Genomic DNA, 26,979 nt, shown 5'->3' with positions numbered 1-26,979 from the left:
CAATAAACCTCATTGCATGCAGGCAGATGATAAATAAAAAGGGTTCTAAGTGTCGGATGTATTGTTTTTACTCTGGAAAAGATACCACGGGAGGGCAACCTCCACACACTCCCACACCGGTTACAATTATCCACAAATAAATTGAAGAATATCATTAAAAACACATTTCTATGACGATTAAAGAGAATCGGGATCGTTTCCACTCGACGCAGGACCGTAGTCGTCGCCTCCTTTATTCGGGATTTCGCGGCCGAGAGCTTCTTCAAACAACGTGAGCCAAGAACAACACAAGGGTGGATGTGTGCCGGATAAAAGACACATTTTTAAAGTTCATGGAGACAGAAATGGCAGGACAAGTCAATATACAGAGGCTGCGTCGCTTATTTGTGTGAGACACGACATGATTTGCATCCACGATGAAGAAACCATTCACTGGCATTTGTTTACTGCACAATTTAGGAGGTTAGCACTTTGGTTAATAATGCCCGTTCAGCGGTTTTACTTTGCAGTGTATTTCTTTTCTGATTGTTGAAACGATCTGGAACGAGGGGGCGTCGTCCTGGAATGATGTACTGGAAATCTCAAGGAATCCTGACAGCACTGGACAAATATGAAATAGCCTTCACGACCGATAATATGATTATTATTATGACAGCTGCCGTCAAAAACCATTGAAGCTGCTCCAGAAATTGTTTCCTCAACCTAAATAACCTAAATAATGGCCAGGCGGAGGATATGGATGTATGAACATGTAAATAAAAGCAAATATATATATATATCACGGCTTGAACAATTACAAAACTACACACACATTGCATGTACTCATTAAAGTGACTGAGACAGTAATCAGATTTAGCAGCAAATTGTAATAAATATAGATGTACAGAATATAAAAGTCTATTTGGCCCGAGTCAGGCCAAAGTGTGTGTGTGTGTGTGTGTGTGTGTGTGTGTGTGTGTGTGTGTGTGAGGAGGGCCAGGGAGGGTGTTTTCAAGTACCCCAAGCTGGTCATTGGAAAGTGATGATGGTGATTACTGGAGGTCAACATCCATGTCAGATCCATCAATCAATCAATCAATCAATCGGTGACGTTGTACACTTTGGGCGTTTTGCAATTTTTATCTGCAAAGACTGAGAATTTAAAACAGCATGCTTTGCCTCCTGTTCTTTCCATTGCCTGGGGGGGACAAAAAGGGTGCAGGGCACAGATATGCGTCTGTTAAAAAGTGAAAACATCATGTCACACCATTGATTCCTGCATCGGCGCTCACCTGACTCGGGGTAGGACGTGTTCTGGTAGCAGGGATCTCTCTCCAGCCAGACCTCCTTCAGTGTAAATATGGATATGTCTGCCAAAGACACCGAAACAGAAATCATAACGTGCACGGACGGTGGTGTCTTTTTTTTTTTTTTTTTAACAAGGCTGCAAACAATCCACGTTGAACATTGCGATAGTCTACAACTTGAAATGGAAGGGAGTATATTTAATATGCCCTGCAAGGTCATTACTCACTCTCCGGGATTGTGTGCACTCGTGGCCCCAGGCTCCTGAAGTACGACTGTCTCATCGCCTCCTCGGCCGATATTCTCTTTTTTGATTCGTACTAGGACATTAAGGACGGCGGTAAATATGGCGAAACGTGTCGGCCGTTCGTGACAGGACGTTGAACGTGCGGACGACAGGCTTCTTGAAAGCGGAAATCTATGAAACGCGTCTCGCTGGGCGCACCGCTTGGCGGCCGGCGATTCGACTCACTTTGAGGAACGACTTCAGCAGGTCGATGCCGTCGGCGTCCAACCTACAGAAGTGAAAGAGGGAGAGAGGATGAGGGGGAGGGGGAGGAAGTCGGCGGAGGCCGGGGCTACCCGGAGGTGGCGACAAGTCAGAGTAAGGAAGCGGTCATCTTTTCCACAGGATTTCCTCACAGGGAGTAACAATGAGTGTGTGCTCCTGACTAAACAACCCAACAACACCAAGATCACGCTCTCTCTTCGTATATACCGAGGTTCCATCCCGGGACGGGACTGCAACACTGGGATCTGAATCCGTGAAAGGTTTTTGAAGGTCCGAGAGTCCTACCTGGGTGCGTGATGAATGAGTTGCTGAGTCTTGTACTTGGGGAACTTGCAGGACTTGAACTCCTCTATGGAAGATATCCCAGGCCAGTTGTCTTCAGTGGGAGTGCCTGGGGAGGGAGAGTGAATAGACGCTCGGTTTGTTGCGGCGTTCGGTTCAGTTTTACACGCCGGGCGCTGGGGCTACGTGCAGATGATCGCTTCTGGGCCGGCAGGGGGCGGCACTGACCTAGAAGCCTGAAGATGAGGTGCAGCTCGTCCTCCACTGCGGTGCCTGGGAACAGGGGCCTGCCAGCAGCCATCTCATAGAATATACAACCCACACCCCTGGCAGAAGGACGCGCACAGGAGGGGTTAGGTCACAAATAAATGCCCAGCAGATGCTTTAACACGAATGCAACTTCCCAGTAACCTTTTCCATTAGAGAAGAGGAAGAAAGCTTTTATAAAAGGAAACCTATTCCTTCTGACCAGAAACCTGATTTGGGGTACAAAGTACATCTACTGTCCCTTTTGACTTCAAAAGGACTTCCATAAATTGGAAATATAGTTAAATTTAATTTTTTCGATGTGCAACTTTTTTGATCTTTATGCTCTTGTCTATATCCCAATAACAATCTCTCTTTGGCAAAATCTGGTTTCAAATCATTTGGTTTCATTACATTACATTACATTGCATTTGGCAGATGCTTTTATCCAAAGCGACTTACAATAGAGGACATAAGGACACTTGCAGGTTTCAACCAAAAAGGTGTTTTTTCAATTAAATTAACAAGTACAATCAGTGAACAATCACTTTTTAACCTCAAAGGGACTTCGATAAATTCGAAATATAGTCTAATTAAATTTTTGATATGCAACTTTTTTGATCATTATGCTCTTGTCTATATCCCAATAACAATATCTGTTTGTTAAAATCTGGTTGTGAATCATATGGTTTGACCAAAAAGGTTTTTTTTTTCAATTAAATCAACAGATCAAAACATAGAATAATCACCATAAAATGGGGGAGCAAAAAAAAATAAAAAATAAAAAAATCACCCATATATCAACCTTCAGACCTGGAACAAATAACAAGAGCTTACATGTAAACAAATAAAAAAATACTGAAATAAGCATTACATTTCCTACAAATCAACGAATCACAACTTAATGTCAGCAACAAACTAGGTTTCTCGAAAAATAAATTAAGTATTGAACATTTCTGCTAAAACTGTTAATGAATGAGCTGATAAAGCATTTCTGATCAGACATTTATAGATTCGTATCGGGCAAATGAACACAGTTCGTAAAAAAGACGTGTTCAGCTACAACTGTTTAAGGGAAGAGTGAAATTATCTTCTGGTCATTCCGATTGTTTTCTTTGTCTAACACGTAATTTCCCATCCTTCGTCTCGGCCACGGCAGGTTTTCGTTCGTGTTGTTCTTTTGGAAACTTTTTGTATTTCTTTATGGCTCCCAAACGACGAGCCGGTCGCTTGGCCTCAGTCGCAGGAGCGTCTCGACGATGAAAAGCGTCTCCGTGACGATGTGAAAGGAGTGCTTTGGCTGGAAGACCAGCATCAACGGTGTATTCCAGTGAGCAGTAGGTGCGCGACGTAGGTGCTAGCAGCCAAGTTCCGACTTACGGGGAAAACACTGATACTCTGCATTGCTATTGAAACCCAGTTTTCTGCTCTACATGCTTTTAAAAATTGTAATAAGAACACAGAGATACAGTAGTCAGTCAAACAAAAGATGCGCCAGACAAAATACGTACAAGACTCGCCCATGACAAAAAAAAAATCCTTGGTATGTGAGTATGTGTTTGCTGGTGTTTTGATTCAGATAAAACCAGAAGGCGCCTGGGAAACCGTTCAAATCCTGTATCAGTTGTAATCACGCTGCCGAGTTGCAGACTCACCACATGTCTATCTGCGTGGAATACTCCGAGGACCCCAGCAGCACGTCGGGAGGCCGGTACCAGAGCGTTACTACCTCGTTGGAGTAGGTTTTGGTGGGCACCGACTTGGCCCTTGCCAGGCCTGAGGAGGGAAAAACAAGGGATAACAACCGAACCAACGGAACTCGCACACGGTCGCTCAAAAACAAAACTTGGCCGACAACTTGAGATACATACAGCAAGGTCAAGAACTGAAGGGAAACGTCGGAAAACAATATCATCTGTGTTTCTTTCTTTACCAAAATCAGCCAGTTTCAGCTCTCCTCTGTCATTGATGAGCAGATTCTGGGGTTTCAGGTCCCTGTGGAGAACTTTCCGGCGGTGACAGTACGCCAAGCCTCGCAGGATCTGGAACAAAAATACCTGGAGGATAAAAAAAAAAAAAAAAAAAAAAAACGTATTACTTAACGTCATGTAGTAAAGTAATACATCCAAGTCCAAGAAGATATAACCGCTTCTTTTCACACGGATACTACACAATGCTCGCTTATATCTGTCCCTATGAAAGGGATGGGATGACACGCTCCATCATATTCAACCAACTACTTTCAAAATCCATCCTAGACTCGACCACAAGGGGTCACACTGATGGTGTTTTCTTGTATCCTGGCAACCATGGGGGGATTCCAGCGCTGATGAAGTCGGCCAGCTGCACTTCTGTCGACGCTCACCTTGACATTCTGCATGTTCAGGATGTTCCCATAGTCGTCCATGTACTGCTTGAGGTCTTTTTCCTGGAACAGAGACAGAAGGAGAGACACACCGAGAGCCCAAAGGCCACCGTCAGACAGCCCATGTCACTCTGCCGGCTGAGGAATTATGACAATGAACATATTCAGCGGGACATCCGTCGACGGCCGGCACATTGAGGATGGAATCGTCGAGGTGCGCTTGTTCTCACCAGGTACTCGAAGACCAGTGTGAGCGACTTCTCGGTGTGGACGATGTCGTGGAGCGTTACGATGTTGGCGTGCTTCAGGTCCTTCAGTAGTGACACTGCAGGAAAGAGATGGTCGCATGAACATGTTCTTCCCTGGTGTGGGTTAAGCTCTGGAAAATCCGATAATGAGCTATAAAAGAGTAACTGAGAAATTCTCTGAATTCTTGTATTGTTTTTTTAGGTCAGTTTTAGATTACGTTAACTCATTTTGGTCTGCGGGCCACATACGGCTTAATTTGATGTCAAGGGGGCTGGACTAGTAAAATCATTACCTAGAAGTAATACTAAGTCCAAAATGTTCCTTTGTTTTAGTGTAAAAGAAGTAAGCAGGTAAATTATAAAAATCTTTATATGTAATGAATTGTTCCTCTAAAAAGTACATGATGAATTAATATTAAAAAAGAAATAACATCCTAAAAATATGGTCGAGTTGAAAGAGAAAATCTTGTCACTGTGGGAAAATTTGCCACAAGAATTTATCAGAAAATTGATTGGTAGCATGTATAAGAGGAGGTGTAATGTATACGAGGCTAAAGTGTCTATTCTGGTTATTACTGTAAAACAATCTTTTTAATTTTTTTCCCGTTTTTATTTTTCTGCTATTGTTTTTGTGTTTTTTTTATAGAAATAAGAAAAGATAATTTTAACAATGTCACTAGATGTTTTTTCATCAAATTTTTTTTTTTTTTTTTTCAAATTTTGAAGCAAGAAATACATTGCAAAGTGCAAAGTTACTTTTTAATTTTTTTCCTTGCCTGTTTTTTTTTTTTTTTTTTTTTTTTAACTCACAGTATAAAAACCCCAGATGCATGTGAGAAAAAAAACGCACGGGCCACACTAACACAAAGGTTGGATTTCAGGCAGGGGGCCACAAAATATTTAAGAGATTTAAGAGATTGTTTGTCTCAAGGCTATTATATTCATATACACAAGTTACTTTTTAGTAAAATGATAGGTAACATGAGGACGGATTGACAAAGAAGGTACCTTCTCGAATGGCTGTGCACGGAGCCCCTTCTTCGTGCTCTAGTCTGATCTCCTTTAGCGCCACAAGGTTGTCGGTCAGCTTGCTCCTCCCCTTGAAGACCGTGGCATACGTGCCCTGGAGGACGGATTAACGTCAAACGTGTTTCTTCGGCGAAAACACCAGCGCCTGAGAGGAACTGGAGGACCACGGTAAGCACAAACTCTCGCATACCTCCCCCAGTTTGTCGAGTTTGATGTAGGTCTCCAGCTTCCCGAAGCCAATCTCTGACTACAGGAAAGAAGAAGATGAGCAAAGTTGATGAGGAGAGCATTTTGATGCTCAAAAGGGATGAACATACGTTACATTTTCTTGTCAAAATCTTCTTTTCACAGCTTCACAACTGGACTTGGAAGAGGCTTATTCAGTTCGGGCGCAAGGGAAGAATATCAAATCCAGTTGCTGTGAGAAGATTTTTACAAGAACTGACCTTGACCTGGATGACTGAGAACCTCCGCAAACGTCGGTTATATTTCTGTACAATCCAGTACAATTGTGGCTCGCGGGGAGCGGCCACTCCCAGATGTTCTACGAACCTCCGATCTAAAATGCTTAATGAGCATCGCGGCTTTCGATAGCTTTTTGGACATCGATTCGGCTTTGCTCGCGCTCGTAATATTCACCCCCAGCCCACGCCGTTCATCCGTCTCACCAGCGATGTCCTCCGAGAACGTCTGCTCAGCGGCCGGTCGAAAGGCGGGCTGCCGAGCAGCAACTTCTCCAGGTAACCGTCGGGTATCCGGATATCGGCCGGCAGGGACAGGCGTTTGTTCAGGTCCTGCTCTTGCACAGAGACAGACGCAACAACTTTGTCACGTGAAGTGTTAAAACCTTGGAAATCGCGTGACCGAAACCCTCGGCAGGGTTTATTTCATGCAGCCATTTAGGTTTCGATTTTACCCCTGACACCTGCAGAGCTTTACCAGCGACGGCAGTATTTTAGGATCAACTTTTTTACCTCAGGAAGCTGATGTTTAATCAGGCAGATACAAGGGTTTATCTTCTTGATATCTTCCCATGGTGACCATGTCCCATGATGAATAGTGGTATGTAACGTGTATTCATTCATGTTTCCCTTTAAAAAATTGGACGGATGGGTTCCATAAAAGATTTTTGAGTAATTTTAACCTTTTTTCTTTTCATTATCCATCGCCAGTCTGCTATCTTACCATTGCGGCGTCTTCAAATTAGTCAACAACTGGTTGAAAGGAATCCATTCCATCATCCACTTTTTTAGTCAACCTTATTGCAACTGACAACCGTATGTCATTATATATTTTTTTCTAATAAATCAATTCAGCAATGAAAAAAATTAAAAAGTTAAAAGGGTATAGAACTAGGATAGGCCTCATCTGTAGCCAAACAAAAGACTAATTCAATAAAACAAGTAGGTCAAGATAGTGACATTAACTTTTCTACGGTCTCTGTAAACAAATAGTCAAAACACACAAACTTAACACTGCTTGTTTACTGCATTGATCATTTAAAAAAAAAGATGTAGAAATAGTGTAAGAAAAGCAGTTTTCCCTAGGAATGATACCAAAGTATGTATTATTGTCGTAATAGATAGAACATAACACATTTCATTAGAGCGATCAACATATATCCAGAACAAAGAGCGTGAGAGAGTTTATATTCCATGATATGGCTAATGGATGGCGAATTAAGCTGATCACTTAGCAGTTGTGTAGTTTTCACATGTTTCCTATACAAACTACAATGTTTGATACAAACTCCAATTACAAGAATTAATAATGTACTTCAATGATTTCAAACTCATTTTCCACCCAAATTCCTGTTGAAAACGTTTAATGTTCAAACTGACAAACATTACTTTCTCTTTTTTTTCCCAAATATTCACTCATTTTGAATTTGATGTACACACTCACAAACACACACAAAAACAAAAGACCTGGAAAGCCTGGGAATGCTCAAAAACTACCCTTTTGTAGCATTGTACGGGTGAACAGGTAGATTGGAAACACGTCAGTGTCAAAATTGAGTATTAAACGTGCAGCCCGTTAACAGGCTCAGTTGTTCACTAGCAAGGACGGGGTGAGGATCACCACTTTGTGACCAACTGCGTGGGCAAACAGTCCAACAGTTTGAGAACAACTTTTTTCGGCATACGCTGCAAGAACTTTAATGATTTCATTATCTACACTCCGCAATATCATTAAAGCACTTAGAGAATTCATGCACAAAAGCCAAACACCAACATTGTAATTCTCAGAAAGCAATTTTCAAGAATTCGCTTCATTCTAATTAAAAAGAAATGTGTGTTTCTATGATGCAACCACCCAAAGAACATTTAAATCTGTCCCCCCCCGACTGAACCCTCTGATTGTTCAGGAATAATAGGAGTTGGTAGAGCAGGGGATACCGATTTCAAAAGCTTATACAAGAGTACATTTTGTGGTGTCACTGTAGGTGTGTTCAATTTTCATTCAGTTACTCAATAAGGCTGCGGAGTAAACAGATGCATTAATACGTGAGGATGCATAACAGTAGATTGCCGATAACGGCCATGTATAAACAACATGATCGATTCAAACATTAAAAACTGAAAATAGTGACAAAGGCAATCTGAAAACTCGGCCGTGTTGAGCTCACCTCGGCGGAGATGCGTCGGTTCCCTTTGTTCCGCAGACAGACCCCCGGCGGGGATTGCACCTCATCAGAAGACGTCCCAGATGCCTGGTCGCTTTCTCCATCCGACCCCATCGTCAGGTTCTCATGCACTATATCTACATTGCAGAAATAAAAAGGACGAATAAATGTCCGGGCACCTCATGACAATTTTTAATGAGAATTCACCAAATTCCACACATACTTTAGCGTTGAGCAAGTTCATTGATGCGTCGATTAATTAAGCGACCAAATATTTGCTTGGACATTAGTGCAGGTTTTATTTCTTTTCATTATTAGTCTGTTGCTCATTGGCTTTTAATAAAAATACAGACAAACCGGGGTCACCGGAGAGGCGGGGAGAGGATTCGGATCACCGCTGGGCGTCGTCAAGCGTTTCAACCAGTGAGAGCATTTGGGGGCAGACCTAAGACTATCCCAGGGCTCTCCTGAACCGGAACAGAAAGGAACTGGCGGGGGCAGCTCAATGGACATATATGCCGAAATGTCACAAGTCACATTTTAATGTCTGCATTGTCCGGGGGGCGCAGTTGACAGAATTGATTAAAGAGTTCTGAAATCGAACTAAAGTTGATTTTTCTTGTCACCTGTGTACTTCCAGTCTGAAGTATGACTTCAATGCAAAGCACGCCCTCGATGCCAGCCAATCATCCCCTCCAAACCCAACAGTCAAGAAACGATTTTGCACACTAGGTGGCAGGCAGCACGTCGGAGAGGATCCTGTTATAATATTCTGATACTGTTCCGATGTTATGCTCCTGTTGAAATGTTGTGATTGTGGCTCTGGACTCCATGGGTAACTCGGTGTCTAACAAACCAGATGATGCCCTTGCAGGGGCAAAAATGCAGCCTCGGGGGCGGGGGGGGGGGCACAAGCCTGTGTCTTTCTGCACCAGTCCAAAGCCCGTATAAATGTTGTAGCGGGAAAGGCATCCATTGTGAAACTTATGCCAAATGACAACTATGGGAATCAAACCTATGACTTCCATAGCAGATCAGTCAAGAGCTCGGGTTAACAATGTTAACAATGGTACCATTGGTGCCAGTAACCTAGAGGTTGCCAGCGGAAAATTGGACTATTGTGGGTCGAAGAAAGAGAGGAGAATTGTGCGTTCGGAAGCAGAGAGAGAAGAGATAATGCAAGAGTCTGGGACTGAGAATCGGGACTTTAAAAGTTGGGACGATGACAGGAAAAACTATACAGTTGGTTGCCAATCATGCAGGAAGAAGGAAGGTGTATTTACTGTAGGTCCAGGAGACCAGATGCAAAAGTAAGTTGTACTATCATGGTATTGACAGGAAGAGAAACTGAATACGAGTTATCTTGAGGGATGAGTTTGTTAGGAATGTTCTGGAGGTGTAAAGAGCGTCAGATAGACTGATAGAATAAGATAAGATAGACTTTAGTGATCCCACAATGGGGAAAAATCAATTGTCATAATAAGTCTGAAGCTAGAAATTGAAGGTGTGATCTTCAATGTTGTTTGTGGCTATGCCCCACAGGTGGGATGTGAGTAAGAAGAGAAGGAAAAAATTGAAGTACTTTAGAAAGAGTGGTAATTGGTGCAGACGTCAATGGACATGCTGGTGCAGGAAATAGAAGTGATGGGCAGGTTCAGTATCCAGGATAGGAACACAGACAGTGGCATTGAGGAAAAGACAGCGAGCAGAGCTGGAGGTCGCAGAGATGAAGATATCGAGGTTCTCTTTGGGAGTGACCAGGATGGAAAAGATCTGGAATGAGTCCATCAGAGGGACAGCAGATCTGATGTTTTGGAGAGAAGGTCAGAGAGGCCAGGCTGAGATGGTTTGTTCATGTACAGAGGAGGGATAGTGAATATATTGGGAGAAAGATAACAATATAACAGCATAGAGGAAACCAAGGAGGTAGATAGATGAGGTTGATTCGCTGCGGTGACCACCGGAGGGAAAAGCCGAAAGGAAAAAAAGAAGCCTTTGTTTGATTTGAGAAGTTGAGATTTACAAGAAATATTTTAACTGCACCTGTGTAAAGAGAACACCGCTGTTAGAAAACAACTTATTTGTATCAAGTTGTTGCCAACCAGACGTCATTACACTTTTATTCAAACAGCAATACTTTTAAAGATCATTATTGAATTATCCAGATAACTACGTGATCATATTCAGAATTGTAATCGTTGCCCAGCGCTAAATAAAAACAAATAATAATATTCTAAACAATGAATGCAAAATAAATTGCCAAATACACTTAAGTAATTTAAAAAAAATAAAAAAAAATCAAGAGAGAAGCGTGTGTCGACGTGTGTGTCTCACCGAGGCGACTGCCATTGCGAGGCGCTGCCACGAGAGCGCCGGGGCCGCCACCGATGACGCTCTGAGGGCGACGCGGGGGAGGCTGTTTGATGGAGCCCGTGCACTGATTTAGGAAGGAGTTGACGCTGTGGGCTGAGTGAGGACGACCATTCCTCGCTATGAGCTCTGCGGGTGGAAAAAAATTTAAAAAATCCTTTTTTAATAACAATCGTGAGGCGGCTGTCAGCGATGCAGGAGGCTGACAGTTTTCTAGAGCGCTAAAGTACATGTTTATGTTTCTGCAGCCGTCTAAACTGACATCTGACTTGAATTCGTAACATTTGTTGTGAATTTAAGTCGGAGTTCTTTCACTGTGGCAACCTGGCAAAACACTGGACGTGCACGTACTGATGTCGTCCATTAAAATTCGTTCGCTACATCCCATGTTAACAAGCATCATCCGATGTTGGAAAAATCCTGAAGACTGTTAATTGACAGTCAGAACACCAACCTTTTCCAGAAGCGGTAACGGTTCACCCGTCCGATTCACTCACATGCAATCGATTAACCAATAAGAAGCTTCCAAAGCCATGACATCATCATCTTGGCTTTCCCAAATTGTTTTAAGGCATAGTAATCTAATTGTGTGTAAACATCTCATTATTCTGGCATTTAGCGAATGGAAGTAACGTCGAGAATCCAAACTGACCCAGAACAGGAAGTTTAATCTGATTTAATTTCAGACACTGAAGATATAAAGGTTATGGGTCTTTTAAGATGTCAGCAATAAGTCAGATTCGTTCCCAGTGAGGGTCGGATTCCACTCTTCGTCACGATTCTGTTCAGAACTTTTACGGACGGATGTTCTAGGCGCAGCCAGGGTGTCGAGGGGATCCCGATCGGTGACCTCGGGATTGTGTCTGCTTTTTGCGGATGAAGTGGTTCAGTTGGCATCGTCAGAGCGTGATCTTCGCGGCCGATCGGGATGAGGATCACCACCTCCAAATCCGAGACCACGGTCCTCAGCGGGAAACAGGTGGAGTCCCCCCTCCAGATCGGGGATGAGGTCCCGTCCCAAGAAGATGAGCTCAGGTATCTCGGGGTCTCATTCAGGAGTCGGGGGAAGATCTCCAGCTGGATTAGTGCAGCGTTAGCAGCGATGAAAACTCTGCACTGGTCCGTCATGGTGAAGAAGGAGCTGAGCCAAAAGGCAAATCTTTCAGTTTACCAGTGGATCTACATTCCTACCCTCACGTATGGTCACGAGCTGCGGGTCGTGACTGAAAGAGCAAGATCGCGGATCCAAGCGGGTGAAATGAGCTTGTCCGGACCCTCGCTTGGAGATAGGGTGAGGAACTCTGCCGTCCAGGACAGGCTCAGAGTAGAGCCGCTGCTCCTCAGCATAGGGAGAAGTCAGAAGAGGTGGTTCAGGCATCTGCAAAGGATGCCTCCTGGACGCCTCCCTAGTAAGGTATGCTGGTCATGTCCAACCAGGAGGAGGCCCTGGAGAAGACCCAGGACATGCTGGAGGGGCCGTGTGTCTCGCCTAAGCCTGGGAACACCTCGGGATTCTCCCAGAGCAGGACCAAATGGCCAGGGGGAGGGAAATCCTGGCCTCTGCTTCAGCTGCCAATTCCCCCCCAATGGACAAAAGACAATGGACAGACGCCTTTTTATACAGAGAATGTAAATGCCTGGTTTCCTCTGTTGAAAGATATGCAAGGATGAGGTTTAACATTCACAACCATCACAGTTCGTCCAAACGCTTAAACTCAAACACAGCAATGTACTGTCACAAAGCTTGTTTCATATTTGCCTTTGTGTCTGAATACAGCTATTATCTTCCACTTGTTTGTTTGTTTGTTTGTTTGTTTGTTTGTTTGTTTGTTTAGAAGTTTATTAGGACAATGTACAAATACATTAAGCACAGAGGCAGAGATGTTTGTACCAGATTATAGCTCATAGCTAATTTCCATCTGTAGTCCTGGACAATACAAATATAAAACTGTATAAAATAGACAATATATATAAAATATACGGATAGGCAATAAAATAACTATACAATATATAAAAGGCAATAAAATATGTATTTTGCAAGTTGAAAGTGCCATTGTTGTGACATACATAACAGACAAAACATACTTTTTAGTATTGATTATTTCTTGAACAAGCAGCCAGACCCACCGTTCTATACACAAAAGCAAGAAGTGACGCGTACAATACTCACCGCCGTCCTTACTGCTATTTTCCCTGATTTTCATCTGCTCAGCCAGCTCAGACAGCGACTCGTCGCTGGTGCGGCTGCCTCTTAGTGTTTGAGCGAGACCCCGTTTGAACCGTTTCATCTTCTCCATGGAGCTCTCAGGAAGGGGACGCCTAAATACAGCAAGACACAACGCCAGGACATGAAGATGTGTATTCTGTATAATACTCCCGTCTGAGATTTATTAGACAAAACCCCACATTATTTTGCAGATATATATTTAACTTTGCTCAGTGAGGTGGCAGATGACTGCACGCGCGATAAAACCATGACGACGCACGGACGCAGATGTCATTTTTGTTTTGCTGCAGGCGGAGTATTTAAATTCAGCTTTTTAATTCACAACAGAGAGGACTCGGACATTGAATGTTTTCTTTGAAAGTAAACCTTCAACCCAGCAAGTTTTTTTTTTTTTTTTTGAGTTTAAAATGTTTTGTTTCTACATTTGTTCCATGCAGAAATGAAATTTTGTTATTTTCCATGGCAGCTCATTGATTTCAAAAATACCACACACTGTAGTTTTCTTTTTTTTACATATATAGCATCAAGGTAAAAACAATATAGGCGGATGAGATGTCAAAAGGGTTTTGTTATATTTTACTTCCGGCGCTGTCTCGGGCAGTTTCTCCTCACCTTAGTGTCTCTTCAACAATTTCCTTCGGGATAAATAAAATTGTTCTTATTCTTATTCTTAGAAACATCTCCAAATGATTTGTTGAGTGTTTAAGGTTTGCCTACGCTGTTTCTTATGAATCAACTCATTAAACCATGTGAGTTTAGGTTCCTGCCGGAAAAACAAAAAGCGGTTAGTTAGACATTCTTACATTCTGAGGGGCATGTTTAGAATTTGTACACACACACACACACACACACACACACACACACACACTCCATGGCATAATGGACTGTCAAAGCAAACCCCAACCCGGGGGGGATTTGGCGTTGAATAGAGCAGGGCTAAATCGAGTCCACATCACACATTCCAGTAGCGTTTACGGTGTTCATTAGAGTGACTGATTGTGAACGCTGGAGAGTGTGTCCATGTGTGTGCATGTGTGTGTGTGTGTGTGTGCGCGGGGGAAAAAAAAAAAAAGTGAGCTGGTGTTAGTGAATACATATAAAATTAGGACTGAGAAGTTTTGATTGCCTGGTAGAGGCAGTTAAAAGCAGCCTCTTTCTCTTACATTCATTTGAGGATTCCAGTGTGACAGATCTGGACACATAGTTGTCTCTGCAATACTGATGAGTAAAGCTCAACGTTAAAAAACAAAAACAGCCCCTTAGGGTTGTCATTAGAACATCCCCAACAATTGCTCAACATATCAGTCATAACCTGGAGTCTGTTCAGAGAAGATGTAAATCATCCAGTCGGAATGGACTAATAAGACAGAAACCGTCCCACGGATGACAAAAACGCCGGCTAAAACTCTCGGGATTTGAATCTATCTTTAAAGAACCTCTCATTTTAATAATCTGTCGTCTTTTTTTCCTCTTGCAACCCTTTCCACAGAACAACAGATGACAAAAAAGTGGCAGGCTAAACCTATATGGGAAAATAGAACGACAACTCTCACCATCATAACCAGAGCAGCTCCCTTTCAGGCACTGTAGGCAAACACTAAGGGTGCCATGGGCTCAAGAAGGCGTCAAAAGAAATCGGGAAAAATTCACCTTCGATATATTTAAATTATAAAACACTGTATATGATTTCGCCTAGGGGTAGTGTCAGCTCTGTTTGCAAAGAATTTATCAGTTTAATTTTTTTGCAGACTTATAATCCCACCCCCTTTAGTGTCAGGAAGTACAAGAATATCTTAAAACTCATACTTTTAAGGTTTTCCCCAAATATTCACTTTCTTATATCAAGAGACAAGCTGCAGAGGACTCCGTTAGTGATTTGGTTCATTATTTTACTGTATCAACTGATTGTTGATGCAAATCGCAGATCAGCAACTCAGTGTCCTTCAGCATGTGGACATGGTCAATATGACATGCTGAATTTCAAAGCAAGCATGAAAATGGGGCAAGAAATGAGATTTAATTTACTCTGAACACGGCGTGGTTGGCTATTTCAGACAGCACGATCTAAAAGAGCAAAATTCAACCAGATATTAGTAACTGCTGGGATGGTGTGGTGGTATTACCGGACCGAGTCGGACAGGCCGACTGCCGCAGACGACAATGGCAGTCTCCTGCTGAACGAACTCTTGTGATTGGTCAGCATGCCATCGAGTAGATGAACAATGTTATTGAGAATTGCCTTCATTTTGGACAACATTCTCCTCTCAGACACCATTGTAAGAAAGTCCCACTCCAACCCAACCTTGCCGGCCTGTCTGACTAATTTATGGAGTCTGTTGGCGTCAGCCACCCTCAGGCCGCTGCCCCAGCATGCAACATTTAAGACTCATAAAACTACCTGAGAATTGTGCGGCAGATGTTGAAGGAACCCAGCTGCCTCAGGAAGTAGAGACAGTCCAGCTCACTTTACCGTCAATGTTGAGTCCCAGGTATTTGTAGTCCTCCGCAATTTCCACACCCACCGCACTGATGGTAACAGGGATAGCGGGTGCTTTAGTCCACAACAGCCCGGTATTCCGACCCATCGCCCCCTCTGATACATCCAACCATCCAAAACTTCTGAAGGTAGTAGAACTGAGTGCCGTAGCTGAAAGTTCTCTGGGCTAAAATGCCCTGTTCATTCTTGAAGTCAGAGTAGAGCGGCCCAACGGGCTCAAGATGAGAGAAAGGAAACAGTAACTCAAATAACCACTCGTTACGACAAAGGGATGCAGAAGACCATCTCTGACCTCTCAACATGTCCCATCCTGAAGATGATGTGCTCCAGTAACAGAAAAAAAACACACCGAGTACTTCATTTTGGCTTCAGTTTGCAATGGCGATCCAATATTGGGTACAAAAGATAACATGAGCATGTCCATGTGTTGCAGTCTTTGAGCCGGCGTCAAAGATCAGGTTCTTTATAGAAGCAAATTAAAATAAGGTGATAAAAAAATTAAAAAAAAAGAACAAAACAAACAAAAATAACACAACAGTCCACTGTATTGCCAAAATAAAGATGGTCTCTAAGTGCCACGGTAGTGGGGACACCCTCTGACTTATCTGACTTATCAGTTTTATCAAATACCCTGAATATTTAATTGACATTTCCGGTGTGAGAGACAGATCACATATGTTTTCTAAACAGTACAAATTTTACATCCTCTGATGTAGAACTGTCAGACACTATTTCTGCTAATTTGCTAATCTGTACATTTTCTATATAATTATTTCATCTAGGCACTGACAAACTTTCCTTCTCAGTCTAGCAACAATTAAATTAATCATTCTAAGCGCTAAGATGAGGCGGAACCAGACAGTCATGACAAATCCATCTCATGACACATCCATTGTAACAGGGGAGAGCCATCTATGCTTGCCTGGGCAGCTCACTCTGACCCTAATAACCTAGCAGATCTTTGCAAAATAAGTAAGAGAAACAGGTGAAATGATGGGAAAATCTCAGCCCTCAAAACACTGTTTAGTTAATATTTTTTTCAGTTAAAAAAAAAAAAAAGTTTTGGGTGAGTTTCTTCTAAATGACGCATATTTTTGCCTCTTCAATAAACGGCACACTGCCACATCTAGATTACATCAGAACCACTCCCGTCGATGACGTGCTTTGCCTCCTGTTTCTCAGCTGCTTTCAAGTCAAGTCAAGTCCGGCTGTATTGACATTGTGCCAATTAGGACGCTTTACATGTAGATAAGTTTTGGATACATGCTTCAGTTCTCACCGTGGTCTACGGACAGAGTCATGATGAATTAAAAAAAGTGTGAGTAACTATGCTAAGCACTCATTTAACTTTATCTGCACCTCTGTAAAAAACAGATTGTTTAGAAGTTGGAGCAACTCATTTCAGGATTATCTGGTGGCCAATTCAAATGATAAGAGTTCCATGGACAATTTCTGAGCGAAATTCCCCGGCCAACGGTCGCGTTGCGGGATCGAGTGTAGAGTTCTGTATGCGATTCACGGTCCTGACCATATCTCGGCTAGACCGCTCTGAGACCTGTGCTTCGGCTCCACGGAGAGGAGGCCGGAGATGGGGAGAGGGAGGGCAGTGTGGGCTGGAGGGGTTCAAGTGCAACAGTGATTCAGGATTTGTTACCAAGGCAACTGCTGCTTTTTCCATGTTGTAAATGCAGAGAGATTGCACGCATACAGATTTTCAATCGCCCAACATCTCAGTTCCATAAAGTATCAGCTGGGTGAATCCGGGGGCGAACAGGAGAAAGGGGTGCAAATTGGATGACGAAAGCCGTCTAATTCATGTATTGCTTTTGATTTATCAAAAGCCTACAGCAGCACTGAAATGTAAAACCAAAAGTCTGTGACCCGAAACCAACCCTCCGGCGGGTTGCAACTTTCTTTCATTGATCCTCTTCAATTACCACAGTCTGAGCCCTGTGATGAAATTGGAAATTTATGGTCACATCCTCTCTGCGACCCCTGCCTTCAATATTGAATAAACCCCTATTAACAGCTACTCGCTGCAAAAATGAACAAAGACACAAAGCATGATGGTTGGGATGATTCATAGGTGAGCTCAGAGTTGCTTGCGTAAAGAGAAGACCAAGAAAAAGAGGGCATGAGTGAAGGAACTAACTAACTTAAAGCCTTCATCTCACACACACTCGAAAAAAGGCTTTTCCAAAGACAAAGGAGGTGTAAAGGTGAGCTGCATGCCGTTACGTTGTGCAGTTGCTACTGGAGAAAATACTGTGTGTCACCGGATTCCACAGAATTCTGTGGCGCCGTAAGACTAGCCGCTGGGAGATGCTTAGGGGAATCTTGGCAAATGCAAATACCTCTTACCAGATTTAATAGCCTGAGGAATTCAGACAAGAACTGCAATTACCGCCCATCGATCTTTAAGGCAATGGAGATTCAAGATTGAATCATTAAGACCATTCCAAGGGTAATGGCCGTTTGACAGACAGACCTGCAACTAAGCTCTCTGTGTGATCTGACGAGGAATATTTGTAAAATAATCAACGTAATTCATTCAGGTTGCCTTTTGTAGATCTAAACCGCAATTGTGCATTTTTTGTTGACTTAAGGAAAGACAGAGTTTTTTTTTCCTGAGAATGAAGGCTCATTCAAAGGAAAGAAGCTTAGATAAGAAAAAAAAAACATGTTTTGTATATAATTATTCAGAAAACTTTAGGATAATTATTAATCAATACATTATTTTTCAAATATGCCTCAGTTAAACAAAAATAACATGTGCAAGAAGGTAAAATAATTTCTGTTCATACCAAATGCTTTAATCATATCAATTAAAAAATTGTTTGATCCGACTTTGGAGGATGACAAATAACCACAATATTTGGTCATATAAATATACATCGATACCGGCTGTTCAATAAGTCAGCGTTAAACAAAAAGCCACTTGTAAAAAAGTAAAAAGTAAAAGAGAAAAAAAAAAACCTCACCCTCACCCTTGCATTTCAGAAGTACAAAGTGATTGTTTACCAATTTGGCCTTTAAAATGAAATTACAGTAATCCTTTTGCCTTTTAGTATTGTGACACTAGTCTAGTTAGTAAAGTGCATGCTCACCTAGCCACAAAGCGTAGATTTGTCTTAAAACACAGGCATGCAAAAAAAAAAATGAAAACTGCTCAAAATCCTGTTGATGGCGGGGACACATAAACCTTAAGGAGCAAAGCTAGGCTTTACAAATGAAGTGGAAATGAGGAACCACCTTAAGCAAAACAATCACTTGTATATGTTGACCTCATTGTGGAGACGATCACCTGGGCGTGGACTCATCAGATCAATTCAGATCGCATTGGGTGTGGTTTTTGAGCAGAACATTAGCACCAGAGAAGGTGATCACGAGCGACCACCTCCCCAACAATACCTCAATTTTTCCCTTTCAGGTCCCAGAAGCCTTTCACGACTTCTTTTCCTGTTATCAGGGAGCCGTGCTTTGTGATACGGGCCAATCAGCAGGATGAGGTTATCAAATTATCAGTTTCAATGTCAAACTGCAAACGGCTCTCGATAGCCTTTGTATCATTGCTTCGGTGGGTTCTCGTTTAAACTGTTCGGGGGGATAAATATGCATATGTGTACATGTACACTCGATTAACTTCAGCTTTCCTTCCAAAAAAAAAAAACAATTGTTTAAATGAAATTACTTTTGATTTGTTTCCTCAACACTAATCTGTTTGAATGCTTCTCAGGTCAAGATGTTTACAGAATTTCTCCTTTTCTTCCATAGAGTGGTGAGAACTTCGCTTAGCTTTAGATTGAATAAATGGGGTTATGAACAAAGAACTGAGCCATTCATTTACAAAAAAGAAAAAAAAAATAATAATAATTTTACATGAGATCAAAAAATTATCAAACAATGGGCTGAATCTCTAATTTAAGCAAATTTAAACATAAATGGACGAATGGACTACATGAACAATTTCAGAGACCCACTTTGAAACCAAGCTCTGCTGGCTAGAATAAAATTTGCAATGGAGAAACATTAGTGTGTCATGGTCCAAATAAAGATCAGACAAGTGTTCAGACAGTTTCTGCAAATCCTGCCAACAGTAACAGAAAGAAAGTCATATCCGGCCCTCACCTGTTCAGGATTAGAATCCTGCTGATAACAAGCCAAATATGTGGCAATTAAGGAGTAAGTCAATCAAATGGGTCGCCAGTTATAAAAAAAAAATGCCAACATGTTTTCAGGCTGAGGGAGGTCAAGTAGCCGAACTTGCAGCTATCAACATTTGTCAGATGTGGCAATTGCAACGGAGAAGTTTCAGCCGCACAGCAGCTCCAGAATTCTGTTAATGCGGCGGTAGAAAGAGGGAGCATTCGTATTCATGGCTATCTATAGACCCAAGTGCTGGGCTGTGGCATAGCAGCTGCTTCCTTGAGAGCTGTGACACATTAACCTTCAGCCAGCTGTCTTGGCCATCAGTTTAAATATGTGCTTGCACAGTCACTGCGCACACACACTAGCGTTTGCATCATGTGTGTCATGGAGCATCTGAGGATTGGACTCGAAGAAAGAATGAATGAATTCGTTTTTTTTCAATAGGTCGGTAGGAAGTAAATAGGAAGTCTGGAATGCCCAAAAGGCCACAAATCATCTGGAGATGGGCGGTTAATAATATAAGTAGCGAAATCAATGCAAATAGATGTGGTCAACATGTATGTCCATGGTAAAGGCAGAAATCTCCTGGTCGTTTCGGTTCCAACTAAAATGACAATTCTGGGCGGCACAACAGGATTACAAGTCGAAACGCGACGGCGCTCGCTCCTTCTGGGGTAGAACGATAAGCTGAAAAAGACCTACAAAGAGCTGAGAAGGAGCTTTCAAAAATTCTATTGTAGCAACAAGCGGTTTAACAGGTTAGAACGAGGTTATTCTTCGTTTTTGAGGCCGGTTCGAAAATTAGAAAATGAGCAACAAAAAAATATTAGCGCACAAACACAGGGGTTGCAGCACAAGCGTGACAGATAATGAATGAATGAAATCTTCAATGGCCGCAAGAAAACTCGTCAGGAAAATACATTTCTGACCTGCTCTCATCTACAGATGTTAAAACCCGGTTAGACGACCGCAAGGATCCTTTCTGGCGAATCAACCAATGGATGAGAAATGACTTTGAGCTCATTCATTTATATATGTGTCATTCCCAATGAGCCCGCAAGCTTTGGGACTTTATTTTTTAATTGAAATTATTCATTTTTAGAATTGGCTTTATTCAAATCGAACTTTGCTGTATTAGTACCGCGGTAGTAGAAATATTTGGTTTGTCGTGGTTCATATTGTCAACCCTTCAAAAATAAATATTCATAGGATGAATGAGTCGATACGCCCCGCTGTGTATTCCTCTCCTTGAGAGTGATAGAACATATAAACACAGCGTCGTCGTCCAGAGGATCTCCAGAAGATCTAAAGCTGGAGATCACTGGACGACATCTTTCCATCGTCGCACGTGGACAAGTGTCTTTCTGGGATTCAGCCTGACGACCCGGCGCCGTCGAGGTTCAACGCATTTGTAGTCAAACCTCGCAGGACGAGGAGGACGATGACGGAGTCGCTGGGAAGCTAAAGGAGACACAGAGACATCGAAGGGGACACAGGGATGTTGAAGGAAACGTTGAAGGAGACACTGGGATATTAAAGGAGACACAGGGACGTCAAAGAAACGTTGAAGGAGACACAGGGACGTTGATGGAGACAAATGAACGTTGAAGGAGACACAGGGACGTTAAATCAGATAAAGAGACATCGAAGGGGACAAAGAGACATCGAAGAAACGTTGAAGGAGACAAAGAGACGTCAAAGGGGACACAGAGACATCAAAGAAACATTGAAGGAGACACAGGGACGTTGAAGGAGACGCAGAGACGTTAAATCAGATAAAGAGACGTCGTAGGGGACAAAGAGACATCGAAGAAACGTTGAAGGAGACACAGGGACGTTGAAGGAGACATATAGACGTTGAAGGGGACCAAGAGACAATGAAGGTAACGTTGAAAGAGACACAGGGACATTTAAAGAGACACAGGGACGTTGAACGAGATAAAGAGACTTCTAGGAGACACAGGGATGTTGAAGGAGACACAGAGACGATGAAGGAAACGTTGAAGGAGACACAGAGACGTTGAAGGAGACACTAGGATGTTCAAGGAGATAAAGAGACTTGAAGGGGACTTGAGGGAGACACAGAGACATTGGAGGAAACGTTGAAGGAGACACAGGGATATTAAAGGAGATAAAGAGACTAAGAGGGGACATTGTAGGAGTCACAGAACCATTGAAGGAGACACAGAGATGATGAAGAGGACAAAGAGACAATGAAGGAGACACAGAGACGATGAAGGAAACGTTGAAGGAAACACAGAAGAGTTGAAGGAGACACAGGGATGTTAAAGAAGATAAACAGACTTGAAGGGGACATTGATGGAGACACAGAGACATTGATGGAGACACAGGGATGGTGAAGGAGACACGGAGAGGAGCCACTAAGATGTCGATGGAGACACCGAGATGTCGAAGGAGACACGGGGACATCGAGGCAGAGAACTCGGGAGTAAAGCGAACCTCCAGAACCTTCTAAAAGTTTTCAGTGATGTTTTCGGGACGCGTTGCTCGACTCCGGGCTGTCGACTAAGGAGCCCGAGGAACACTCCCACCCCGCCGGTACCTGGGAAACCGTCGGACCGTCCTCTCCCGTGGACGTGTCCGGTGCCGACCGAACCGCCAACACGTCTAACCGGCGTCAGACCCACCAGAAACGGAAGCCGCGGCTCCGACCGAAGTCCCCGACCTCAGAAGCTCCTCTCGGGCCGGACGCCGTCGCTCCCCCGCGGCTGCCGGTTCTCCGTGAGTCGCTGCGACGGTAGTTTGTCTCGGACGGAAGTTGATTCCATCCGTGGGGCTCCGGTGTCCGAGATCTCCGCCTCTGCTGGGTCATCGGAGACTCCGAAAACAAAAAAGCACGACACGCCGGTGTCACTCTGGCAGAAGATCACAGCGGCCGATTGGCGTGGATTCTCCCTGCGTGTCTCCGGGCTCTCCCTGCGGGGGAGGGAAACAGCGACACCTAGCGGCGGGAACCGGAACTGCAGACGAATGCGCTGCCACTGCACCTCCCACTTTCAGTAGTGCAAATACTTTTAGACGAAAAGTACCGGTATTAATACTAGTATTTCTGGTACTCTTCGTATCAGTGGTGGGCCGTCAGGGCCTGCAAGGCCTTCTCTGCTGGCCCTTAAAAAGTATCTGAACAACAGGCTTTAATTTTTATGTCTTATTCTCCCTCCTACTATTATTTATAATTGTTATGTTTTACTTGAAACTCTGGCACAACAATTTCCTTCGGAATTAAGTTGTTCCGATTCTTAATTATATTTTGTCCGTGAATACTTATTAAATATATATTCCAAATGGTCTGTCCGCTTCCTTTCATAGCTTTTTCCACAGCTATGCCGCCTCCAGACATGTACTTTCATACTAAAGCATTTAACCGATCACATTTCAGCCATTATTCGTTGCCAGACGGGGTCAAAGTCAAAGAATCAGATTCACGGGTGCTCTCGCAAAAAAATAAGGGTCAATGAAACTGATGCTTCAATAAATCTGTCACGTGACGCTGGGGCGGACTCGAGCAGGGAACCACACTTCAGAGCAGGGATGGTTGAAAGCGCTTTTATTGCATTGAAATGGCAGGACGGGTTGCAGGCGGGACTGCAAAGACTGGGTCTCACCAGGACGGGCTGCAGACGGGACTGCGGACGGAACGGGTTGCAGACGAGACTGCGGAGGCTCGGTCTCACCAGGACAGGTTGCAGACTGGACGGGCCCCAGGCAGGGTGGCATACTGGATGGGTTGCAGACAGGGTCAGAGGTTACACCGGCCAACTGGGTCCGGTCGTAACGAGGGAGGGGACAGAGGGTACACCTGGGGTCCGGTCGTGGCAGGGCTCTGCAGTGATCTGAGAGCCAAAATCCCCCAGCGCCAGGCAGAGCGTGCCACTGCCCTTTATAGGGATCTTGATTAGTGGCATCTGCTGCAGCTGGTGCCGATTACAATTGGGATCAGGTGTGAACCCTGACAAAATCAGATTTTGAGTTGCGATACCAAGGCCTTCCAGAAGGCTGCGGTAACGCCAACTTGTCACACGCCCTTTGATTGGATAGTGAGAGAGCATACTAGCCAGAGCTAGCAAGCCGCATCTGTAGCGAGCGTTCATATAATTCATATAAGCTAATTTGTCGACCCATGATGGCTGAAGGGAGGGAAGAAATGGATGGGGTTCCAGATTTACTGTCGAGACCATTTTCAAGACGGACGTTTCAAGAAAAGCTGGACATGGCTAAAAAAGGTCGGGCAATGCCGAAGCTGCCTGGCCTGTTGCAGCATGGAAAAGGATTGGTCTGTCACTTTCAGTCCGCTAACTGCAGAATAAGTTTGGTTTTATAGCAGTTATTGAGGGGTGGATTGATAAATGTGGCACTACGGAAGGCCTGAATGTGAAACGTACGGCCCGCCACCGGTATTTCGCTATGTCTCAATCTGAATGCATAAAGTTCAGACAAGGCCTTCCATTTATTGATCTCAAAGGCTCCTTTATCATTTGAAAGGAACTAGATTTACTAAAGAACTGCAGAAGCATCTCTGATGGGAGGTGAAAAGTCAAAATCAAGCCCTATTGCCATGACAAGAAGATTTTGACAAGAATTAACGATTACCTGCATGACCGAGAACCTTCACAGACTAGTTTTCTTCAGAAAGAGAATATCTAAATTTAAAAAGTAAAAATGTCAGGATCTGGTCAAATTCAAAAATAGCACCAATCACTGACTTCCAATCAAATGAAATACATTGTTTGCAGAAGGAGAAGGAATGGAACTAAATTCTCTAATATGCGAGTTTCAGTTTCAGGAGTTAAATTGTGGAAAGGTCTTTAAAAAAAAAAAAAAAAAAAAAAAATCAGTTGGGAAGACAATATCCATCATAAAAATGATAAAAGGATGAAGCCACTGTTTAATCAAGGACTGTAATATCAATGTAAAGACACAAATATATCATCTTGTACACAAAAGAGGTAAACTAAACCCAGTAATAAACAAAAAAAAATGTTGTTTTTTTTTTTTTTTTTACTGGATTCAGTTGTCTTCTGCTGTGTACAATATTATAATCAAATGTTCTTCAAAAATTGTACAAAAAATGGAAAAAAGTAAGTTTGTGATCTAATGCTACTACTATTACTTGTGCATGCTTCTGCATATTCCATTTTGAGCATATGCAGAATGAAATGCATGTGGAAAAAAGTGAATTTTGTGAATGATTTAAAATATTCAAAGCAAAAATCAAAAATTAAAAAAAATGTAAATGAAAAAAATTAAAGGGCAAAACATGTAGCTGTCATACTTTATTTATTTGTATCTATTTCTATCCTATTGTCAAGTATTAATTTTTTAAACTATTTTTATTTTGATAGTGTTGAAACACCCGAAGTTGAGACTTTTATTCCTCTCTCACATTCAGATATACACATATATGAAATTTGACCTCTGCATTTTACCACTGTGAATGAACCTGGAGAAGTATTTAGACATTCACTGCCTTGCTCAACAACCTTGAATAGGGAGGCGTGTGTGTGTGTGTGTGTGTGTACACATGTGTCATATGAGGAGCACTGTTAAAAGGCACATCACTTCATGTAGATTTGTAGCTTTTGCAGAAGTATGACAGATGCAAAGAAGACATTTCACAAAGTAGAATTATAGATTAATCACAAAATACATAATTGTGGGATTGTTGTTTATCTAACATCACTTAATAGCTCTTCAGGCATCAAGGTTTGTTGTTCAATACCATACTTGCTGCTCAATCTTTATCAACCTCACTGGAATAAAAAAAAAGAAAAAAAAAATCCTTTCTGGACCTTATAACTATTCATCAGTTGCAAAATAGTGTAATTGTCTCATTACCCTCCCCAGCCCCCGAAAATAACAGAAATGTAACAAGAGGGTAGCCAAACTATTTGCCTCGCTCCATGGGTCAGTCCTTTCGGGAGCAGATCCGGGATTTACCGGTAGGTGGGAGAAAAACTGAAAAAACTCAATCAAACAGAAGGTTGCATACTTTCAGCTGGATGACAGGGAGCAGCCTTGTCGTCAAGAGTTGTCTGAAGTACTGTACTTACCAGAAAAAGCGGCTTCCAATCAGCCCATGCCTTGTTTTAATGTCAGTCTTTTTGTCATGGTTCCGCCTCCAAGCGCGGCTGATCTCGTCACAGGACACACAGCTGCCGCCTATTACCGGCAATCAATGAGGGTGTAAAAGCCATCGCCTCAGCCTCATTGATGGTTGGGTTGGTCACCTGTGGTCCATTGGCTGTAGCTTCTGAACCTCAGTGGTCCCTTGAAGTGCATCATTGAGATCCCTGTTCCTGCCCGCACCTGTTCGAGTTACTGTGCACCTCCTGCAGGACCTTAAACCTAGCTTTTTTTTTTTCTTTTTTTTTTTGGAATTCTTTTTCTGTTGGTCTTGGGTCCATACATGCTCAACTGACATTTCCTTTTGGTATTTTTGCTCCACATCACATTGCTCTCTACCAATTTAGGCTCCACTTTCAACAACAAACAAAATCCATGCCCAGAACTAAAAAGCTTAGTGTTAAGTGCACTGATAATGACAGTCTTTATCTTAAATATCTCTTCCTTTCAGAGCTTCTTTTGAGGTGTTGCCGCAGCAAATCAAATGTAAACCTGTATCCTCTTCTCTCTCAACAGACTTCATGTCCTTTCTCACTGCATACGTAAACTTCTTCTCGGCCTCCTGTCAGTTCTAACCACTACATCCTCCTCTGCACATGTCAAAAACATCTCGGCCTGACTTCATCTCGAAACCATTAACACGTGCTGTCCTGGACTCATTCCGGATTTTCGTCTCTCCCAATGAGAACTTCAATATAATCGCTGCTACCTCCAGCTCTGCTTCCTGCCTTTTCCTCTGCCACAATCACTGATTTTTTCATTGTAGCTGATACTATTATCACCCCCCCCCCCCCGTAGCCTCACGGTTCCACTTGGCTTCCTCTCACTCACACAAGTATTGTTTTACTGCGGCTAACTTTCATTCCTCTCCTTTCAAGGGCATACCTCCACCTCTCGATGTTGCTCCACCCGCTCACTAGTCTCTCAAAAGATCATGTAATGTGCGAATATCATAGAACATGGAGATTCCTGTCCATCGCCACTGCGGACAAGAAGGGACT

General features: G+C 42.9%; 1 protein-coding gene across 1 annotated transcript; it reads right to left on the bottom strand.

The window, feature by feature from the left end:
• Window positions 1-55: 55 nt before the first annotated feature.
• On the bottom strand, window positions 56-22,693 carry LOC147232588 (cyclin-dependent kinase 17-like). Its single transcript, XM_086149499.1, has 17 exons — window positions 22,483-22,693; window positions 13,132-13,280; window positions 10,926-11,090; window positions 8,595-8,728; window positions 6,634-6,759; window positions 6,156-6,212; window positions 5,945-6,059; window positions 4,919-5,013; window positions 4,689-4,751; window positions 4,257-4,380; window positions 3,979-4,099; window positions 2,306-2,403; window positions 2,081-2,186; window positions 1,757-1,799; window positions 1,514-1,604; window positions 1,272-1,349; window positions 56-1,177 (listed from the first exon to the last, which is right to left on the bottom strand). Exons 1-17 carry the CDS (start codon window positions 22,665-22,667, stop codon window positions 1,140-1,142), a joined length of 1,788 nt encoding a protein of 595 aa, XP_086005625.1. The 5' UTR covers window positions 22,668-22,693; the 3' UTR covers window positions 56-1,139.
• Between the last annotated feature and the right edge of the window lie 4,286 nt (window positions 22,694-26,979).

Source organism: Fistularia commersonii, chromosome 7 (genome assembly GCF_037954325.1).
Source record: "Fistularia commersonii isolate RoL2024-O1a breed Wild chromosome 7, RoL_Fcom_v1.0, whole genome shotgun sequence".
Classification (NCBI taxonomy): Eukaryota; Metazoa; Chordata; class Actinopteri; order Syngnathiformes; family Fistulariidae; genus Fistularia; species Fistularia commersonii.
This window is presented reverse-complemented; position numbering and strand designations above follow the sequence as displayed.